Raw genomic sequence first — 8907 nt, 5'->3', positions numbered from 1 at the left:
ATGAGGGTGATCACGTGCCAGGTGCTCTGCATCCTGGGATACCTAGGGCACTACTTCCTCTAGTGGGTTAGGGCCCTCTCCATCCACTCTGGGGGTTCCTCTAGCTATGGTGACTCTAAGTCCTGGCATAAGCATCAACAGTGCCTCCTTGCACTCAAAATATACCCTGGCTAGGACAATCAATTATACCGCTCCCTGCCTTTAGCCCTGCTTCTGGCAGCCGCTGACTTGCATGCCTGGCTCCCTGTGTGACTGAGCTAAAGACTCAGGTCCAGCTTACTCACCTTTGCATTCGTGGCATGTGCTCTTTCAGTTACCATTGTATCTGTGACACTTAGCCTGGTGCCTGATGCAAAAGAGACTGAACATCAGTCATTCAATACAATGTCAGAAATTAGAATGAAAAGCAAATACAAGAGACAACATGTTAGATTTGTGAAGCTTCACCTCATGTTGGAGTTATAAGTTCCACCTTTTACTAGCTGTGTGACCTTGTGATCTCTTCACCAGACATGGAGTATAAGAGTACCCTTGTTATGGGGCAGAGTTTAAATTAGAGAGAAGTGCTGTGGAACATATTGTGTACACATTGAGCACTGCTAGCAGCAGCTGCTTTACTAGGTGACCTCTCTCTCCCTGCTGTCACAAAAGACACCTCAGCAAGTAAAAAGCATGAAGTGGGGGCTCAGTAAGGGTTCACTAAAGAAATGCTTAGGTTAGTGCCAAGTGCTGGCTTCGGACCAGATTCTTGGATTACAAAATACAATAGTCAAAATTACAAACAAAGCTGGGCGTGGTGGCGCATGCTTGTAATCCCAGCATTTGGGAGGCTGAGACAGGAGGATTGCGGTTCCTGGACAGCGTCATCTACTTAGTGAGGCCCCTTGCAACTCAGTGAGACTCTGTTTCAAAATAGAGTAAAAAATAGGGCGCAGCTCAGAGGTAGAATGCCCTGGATCCCCAGTACCGAAAAAAAAAAAAGTCAAAAGTGTTGACTCCTGAAAGTACAGTTCTAATAGTTCTTTAAAAGCTCCTGCCAAGTGTGGTGGTGAATACTTGTAATCCCAGCCTTTGGGAGGTTGACACAGGAGGATCGCGGTTTGCAGTTAGCCTCAGGTACTTAGTGAGGCCCTCTGCAACTCAGTGAGAACTTGTTTCAAAATTAAAAAAAAAAAAAATAGGGCTGGGGGTGTCACTCGGAGCCTGAATGCCCCTGGGTTCCATCCCCAGTTCCGTAGTGGAGGAACCTCCTTATATCCATAAGCACAGAAAACAGCAGCACTGTTTGGCTACATCCTAGATGTGTTATTTAAGATTTAAACCTTCCCCTTCTTTTAATTATACCCTTATTCATATAAGCATGCCAACTTGGATATTTGGGTCCATCTCTTCTCTTTTGAACTGTCAGCCGCTCCAGTTCTATGTGATTTATGTATATAAGAAAGGCCTCAGAGTGAGTGAAGTTTTCTTGATCCCCCAATTACAATATCCTCCTTTGCAGTATATCCTTGTTGAACATTTGGAATGAATTAAGACCCTAAACTTCCAGATGTTAAAACTACTACTGTAAATCTAAACTCATTAAAAAGGGGCAGATTTACTACCTCTACCTAGTTTTGAAGACTGTTGTTCACTCTGTCCAAATAATTTATGGAACCAAATACAGTGGCAGGTAGTGTATTCTATTTATATAGTATTCATGGTGAGAAATAAGGGACATTTAAAAGGTCTGGAAATTTACTGCCATTTTAGCCAACCTATAGATCACACTTATTGTTGTTTCTAAGCTAGTAATTGTTTCCTGAAACTGATCTAGTAGATATTTTTATGCTAATCTGCACTAAAAACTACTTTGCTTTTTCTGGCCACAAAGAGCTGGCTACAGAGGAACATTTGATTATGGCAAGAAAACGGCTACACCTCCTCTCTCTTCTGAAATAAATGGATCTGGATCTACAGTCCTTTGTGGTAGCGTCTTGGCACTCAAACAAAGGTGGCAGCATTTCTACACCACTTGTGAAGTGTGTGTGTGTGTGTGTGTGTGTGTGTGTGTGTGTGTGTGTGTGTGTGTTTCAAGGAACTCATGTCCACTACAATGAGAACATTTTAGATGTGCTAGAAGCTGGCAGAGGATAAAGCAAGAATATAAAAGCAGCCCATTCCCAAAGCAAGTATTTCTTTTACAAACCTTAAGATTGAAGTGGCTTTCACAATCAATTTTGAGATCGAAGGACTGAAGTCCTGAAGTCCTGGCTCTGGCACTTATTAGCTATATAATTTGAGGTGATTAATTTACCTCTGTGAGCCTAACTTCTCAACTGAAAAGTGTAATAATACTTACTGGGTTTTTCTGTGAGAACTAGAATGAGATAATTAAGGTGCTCTATAAGCTCTGGACTATCATATAAATATTAATAAATACAAGTATAATTTTCCTGTGTTTTATTAATTACTTACTTTAAACGGTACTTAAAATGTGGTTGCTTCTAAAATGAAACAAAAATAAACCTGATCCACCTAAGTTCCTGCAGAGGAGCTGGCCTCTGGAGGACTCTCAACTCCAACAACTACTTACCTCAGTGGAGTTACTCTAAGAATTAAGTAAAAATCACAAAATTATTAATAAAAGATTTGTTCTCATTTATAAGTACTATATCCTATATTTGGCTTCAGCTGTATGACTTTTCCAAAAATGAAAGTAAATGTCAAAAGCAAAAATTTCTAATTAGATATGTTTTGATTATACTTCTAGTGCCTTTTGCAACTGCTTTGATATGATACAGAACTTTTTAAAAACTGCACAAGGCTTTCACAAATACTTCATTTCCTTGGTACTAGGAATTGAACCCAAGGGTATTCTACCTCCAGGCTATACTCCAGCCCTTTTATTTTCAAACAGGGCCTTGTTAAGTTGCTATGGTTGGCCTCAAACCTGCAATCCTCCTGTTTGAGCCTCTCAGGTACTAGCATTATAGGCATGCTCTACCACAACTGGCTTTTTTTTTTTTGCAGTACCAGGGATAGAACCCAGGGGGCACTGTACCTCCAAGATACACCCCCAGCCCTTTTTAAAAAATTCTTTATTTTGCCGGGCATGGTGGCGCACGCTTGTAATCCCGCGCTTGGGAGGCGGAGACAGGAGGATCGCGCAGGTTCGAAGCCAGCCGCGCTGGTGTAAGAGACCCTGTTTCCAAATATAAAAGTATAAAATAGGTCTGGGAGTGTAGCCCTAAGGTAGAAGGGATTCCAGGAACCCCAGTACCACCAAAAAAAAAAAAAAAAAAAATCTTTATTTTGAAACAGGGTCTCACTGAGTTGCAAAGGGCCTTGCCAAGTAGCTGAGGCTGTCCGCGAACTGCGATCCTCCGGTCTATGCCTCTCGAATGTTGGGATTACAAGCGTGCGCCACCACGCCTGGCCTTCCTTTAATTTTTATAAATCTGATTTGCTTAAGATCTAATGAAGTCTCTGTGTGTATGTAGTTATAAAAAGTACAACAGGGACTGGGCAGGGTGGCGCACCCTTGTAATCCCAGTACTTGGGAAGCTGAGACCAGAGGATCAGCCATCCTCAGCTACATAGTGATGCCCTCCACAACTTAATGAGACTGTTTCAAAATAAAGAATAAAAAATAAGGCTGGAGTACGCTCAAAGGTAGAATGCCCCTGGGTTCATTCCCCAGTATTGCAAAAAAAAGGGGAGGGCTGAGGATTTAGCTCAGGGTAAGGTGTCTAAATTGTAATCCTGTGGACCAATTCTAGACTGTAACTCTTTGAGTCAAAAATGCAAACTTGGGTGAGAAGCCTGGCATACAGTAAGCATTCAACTAATATTTGTGGAATAGTCATCACAACTATCACTTTCAAACTATCTAACTTGCAAGAGACATGTTTCATCTGTGAGATTATCAAACTGTCAGCAAGGACCAGTTTATGAAAATGCCTTTTAACAAATGAGGGCTTTTAAGCCTTCATTAGATCCTCTAACTAGAGAATATACATAGATTACAAACACAGGTGAGAGGCACCTTAAAGATTTACCCAATGCTTGTCACATAAATGCTTCTGAATACATGATTATGGTAGACTGAAGCTGGGGCCCTATTTTGCAGTTCCTCTCATCAAAGGGAGTCTCTTTCCTCGCCCCTTGAATGTAGGATGGACATGTGACTTGCTTTGAACAGAAGAGTGTGGTGAAGTGATGGTCTGTGATTTTCTGAGTTCACAAAGGTACTGTATTGCCTTTGCCCTCTTGGTACTCTAGGATCACCATTCCATGAGTCTAAGGTAGAGCCTGGGGATGTAGCTCAGTGGAACCCAGTGGCCTAGCAGGGCTAATGTAACTCTAGGAACACAGTAGCCTAGCAAGTGTGAGACCCTGGGTTCAATCCCCAGCATCCCAGAAAATGGAGGGAGGACAACATAAAGCTAAGGTAAAAGACTACATGGAAGCCAGGTGTGGTGGTGCATGCTTGTAATCCCAGCATTAGGGAGGCTGAGACAGGAGGACTGTGGTTCACAGACAGCCTCAGCTACTTAGTGAAGCACTTTGCAATTCAGTGAGACCCTGTTTCAAAATAAAGAATAAAAAATAGAGATGTAGGTGTAGCTCGGAGATAGAGTGCCCTGAGTTTCATCCCCAGTACCACAAAAAAAAAAAAAAAAAAAAAAAAAAAAGACGACATGGAGGTCAAGCCATAGCCAGACCCCAGAATTGCCAGCCAAATCCAGAAAACTCAGATGAGATTATCAAATGAACTACTCAACCAACCAACCAAACTTGGGAGAAATTATAAATTGTTTCTTTCAGCCATTAAGTTTGGGGAGGTTGGTAGGCAACTATAGGTAACTGATAACAAATTAACCTTATAGCACAAGCTTAAGGTAGGTTTTATAGTTGAAACAGAGCAGGTTAAGTAATCTTGTCACACCATTCGCAAGTGACCTTAGAAACTGGATATAGGCACTGATAGGTCAGCTCTGTGTTTCCTTCACTGTCTGTCATTCTGCCATTATGAATCTGATCAGTTCTATCAAGGACAGAGGCATCTCTTAGAGCTCTGGCTATAATATAAAGTCTTGCTCTTTTTTCTTGATGGTACTGGGGATCAAATCCAGCGGGTATTCTACCTCTGAGCTGTATCTCAACACCTCTTACTTATTATTTATTAAAATAGGATTTTGCTAGGTTTCTGTGAGTCTAAGTTGCTGAAGCTGGCCTTGAACCTGTGATCCTTCTATTTCAGCCTCCCAAATACTAGGATTATAGCGTGTGCCACCATGCCTAGCTGTCTTTTTTATGTTATCTGCATGGGTAATGTGCCCTGATCTGACATATCCATTGAGCTTTCCCACAAGGAAATGTACTGCTGGCTATCACTCAGACTACTCCAGCAAATAACCACATTCTGCTTTCTGAAACTCAAATAACTGCTCTGCAGTTAAATCCATTCATTTACATCTTAGCCAGCAATAACACAAACCGTGGAAATGTATATCAGGAGTCATACTGTATATAATATAAAAAAAATTAGGCTGGGGATGTAGCTCAGTAGTAGAGCACTTGCCTAGCATGGATAAGGCCCTAGGTTCAATCCTCACCATTGTAAACAGTAGCAGCAGCAGTAACAACAACAACAACAACAAAAAACCAAACTAAAACAATCAGGTAAGTCATATATTCAGTCATTTCATAATTAAAATCTTTTCAATCTTTTTTGTACCTCAAGTAGTACAAGACATAAAAAACTCACAAAATAAAACACTATCTGGAATTGAAGCTGATCATTAAATATATTTAAGTGATTTTACTGTAAGAATGTTTTGACCCCATGAAAAATGATACCTAAGCTTTAAACAAAATTCACATTTTATTAAGACTGGAATAAACTATACAAAATTGATATCCTTCACCAAAAATAACAGCAATATCTTCTGTATTATTCCTAGATAAACCACAAAACATTTATTTTGTATATTTTCCAGGTTTTGCTTATAAATCAAGATGAGGCAGTACACATAGTCATGGAAAGAGACAGAAGAAAACAGTTAAGTCAGTTGCCCATATTGATGGCCTATGATTCTGTCTTGACCACGAAGCAGAACTGTTCCACATTTACCTGCTAAAAAGCATATGAAGATGTAGACTCAACAAAGGAATGTAAACAGCAACAACCAGATGCAGAACAGTAGAATGGCTCTTCCATTCAAACTAACTGTAACTCGTTCCTTTAAATTCATTTGATAAAGATAAAATCTATACCGGCATGTTTGATGAGCCCATAAATTTCTCCAGTAATTTCAGATAATGCCTATTAGACTTTTTTTTTTGGCAGTACTGGGAATAGAACCCAAGGGTATTTATTGTACAGCCAAGCTACACTCCCAGTGCTATTTTTTAGTCTTTTCATTTTTGAAACAGGGTCTCACTAAGTTGCAAAGGGCCTTGCTAAGTAGCTGAGGCTATCCACGAACTGCGATCCTCCGGTCTCTGCCTCCCAAATGCTGGGATTACAGACTTTTAACAACACATTTAAAACTTCTACTAATCAAAGGTGGGCTTCATTGTAATATCTTAAAATGATACATTCCTTCCTCCCAAATCATCTGAAAATTTCTTTAAGAACTGATAACTCAATAACTGACAACTGGTTCCACAGTGATAATAAATGTTATATCTAAAATGACTTAACTAAAACAATTCTAGAATGCCACTAGCAGAGGTCACATAGAATTGAGGTGTGTGGTACTTCCTATCTTCTGGAAGAACAGACAAGTCATTGAAGCGTGAGAGTTCAGATAGGAGCCATTTAAAGAGGCAAATTACCAATGGCTAATGTATGCACTGGGAGGCCTGTAGGCAAAGATATCCAGTAAATGGCCAACATATACCTTACAGCTTTTCTTCGAAATATCCAATATAAGAAAAAGCCCATTTTAAGTCTCCTAGGTATTTTCAATGGTTTCTGAATTATCTGTAGGAAGCTCTGACTTAGTTGTATATAGTTTGATATATGTGTCCACCATTAAATCCAGATCATGTTTTATATCAAAATTTATGTTAAGCAAAGCCAAGTTACTTGACCTTTGGTCTGTCAAAGTGTTCCTCAAGTACGCTTTGAGACGCTTTCGTCCATTTTCATAGCGCTCATTCTCAACTTTCATCACAGGAAGAATACATAGAACCTTCAGCAAGGCATACACATTAGGAAAGAACTTGATATCCGGCAGATGGAGGGCTTCATAAATGGTGGATGGAAGCTCTATATCTTTCCCTCTGTGTTTCCATTTGATTCTCCAACAGTGAAGCTCGGCTGAGAGCGTGTCAGGATTGGGTAAGTCGCTTCTGTACATGTCAGCATGGTGCTCCTCTGACGTGTTGAATTTGAGCTGTCCCATGACTGAGGGTACCAGAGATAAGCATTTAAGAGCTTTGAGGTGCTGTTCTGAGAATATATCTTTAAGTTCCTGAATAATGTGCTCCACTGTTGGAACACTTAGGGTTTCTTTATAGTAACTCTCCGAGGTTAGCTGAGATTCTAGGTTACCTTGCTGAGCTCTGCGGAACTTCCCAGGGAGTTTCATTTGAATATCAAGTTTGGTTGCCAAGTTTGTGGCTTCCTCAAACCAAAACTCATGATAAACTTCAATATTTTCCATCACTTCATTGAGTGAATGCAGCACTGCTGTCAAACTACTGGCAGCAAAGAAGACATCAGAGGTTTGTCCCTGGAGATTTTTCCCAAAGGCCCTTGTAAAAGACAAGACATTTTTAAGAACGACGATAGTAACAATGAAATCAAAGTCTGTCACCGCACTACAGAGTACAAATGCTCGGCCAGCTATACAGTTATTCCATCTAATATTTGTGTCACTATTTATACCATCTAAACATAAAACAAGAGCTTGTAGCAGGTCCACTAAAATTTCAAAAGCATCATGCCTTCCTGTCCACTGAGAATGGCAAATTTCCTTCAGTTCTTTACCCCTTTCCTCACTGTTCTGAAAAAGAACAGAAATTACATTGTCAAGTTCTAAAAGCAATTGTGGTGATCGATGGAAAAAAGAACAAACTTCTTCAATCGTTCCTAACGCAACAGATACCCCCACTACCGGCACTGATTTTACTAACCACATGTTTAAGGCACAGGAAGAACAGAGTGTGTAGACAGCTTGGGGATATTTCTCTAAAAGTCTAGAAGCAACAACTTTCATTTTCGAAGAAAATCCACTAGACACAATGTAAGCCTGGCCACGACAATATTCCATATTTAGTCCCCATTTTTCAGTTATGGTAGTGTGAAATTTCACAGCCAAAATTTCTGCATCGGCTTCATAAGGCAGGAAGCCCACAAATTCCTCTCTCAGGTTATGAGACTCATCGACAAATCTCACCAACACAGGCAGGTGCTCTTCCCCTGCTATGTCTACCACATCGTCAGTGATAATGGAAAAGAAGTGTGAGTCTCGCACTTCCCTGAGGGTTTCCTCCCGAATGCAGCTCTCACAGATCTCTAGCATCTGTTTCTGCTGTGTTTTTGAACAGAATAGTGTGTTAACCGCTGTGGTCTCAAAGCGTTTTCTCAAGACCTCTTCACCAGAATTTATCCGGCACTCCAGCAGTGCTTGAAAATTATCAGGAGTAAAGAGACCTTCCGGGATTTCATCAGCCTCGTGCCCATCCAGGGGTATGTTTTGTTTACCCATAAGAATCAAAATTTCAAATAAAGACTTTAAGTATTCTTTGTTTTCCTTCTCTTCAAGAGTTAAAGGCAAAATGTCTTCATCCTGCTCATCACCCCCTTCTTCTGCGCTAGGGTTCTGAGCATTACTATTGTTTGTTTCTTTATGTTTTTGCTCCTGTTCAGAAGTTTCATCAACTGCAAAACAAAGAGCTGATTTTACAAAC

At 40.4% G+C, this 8907-nt stretch overlaps 1 protein-coding gene across 1 annotated transcript; it reads right to left on the bottom strand.

Annotated features, from left to right (window-relative positions):
* Positions 1-6944: 6944 nt before the first annotated feature.
* On the bottom strand, positions 6945-8705 carry THAP12 (THAP domain containing 12; the record flags this gene model as incomplete). The annotated part of the gene is made up of 1 exon (XM_080689299.1): positions 6945-8705. One exon carries the CDS (start codon positions 8703-8705, stop codon positions 6945-6947), a length of 1761 nt encoding a protein of 586 aa, XP_080545425.1.
* Between the last annotated feature and the right edge of the window lie 202 nt (positions 8706-8907).

Source organism: Muscardinus avellanarius (genome assembly GCF_963383645.1).
Source record: "Muscardinus avellanarius genome assembly, chromosome: 1".
Taxonomy (NCBI): domain Eukaryota; kingdom Metazoa; phylum Chordata; class Mammalia; order Rodentia; family Gliridae; genus Muscardinus; species Muscardinus avellanarius.
Note: the sequence above shows the minus strand (reverse complement) of the source record. Positions and strands in the feature narration are given on the sequence as shown.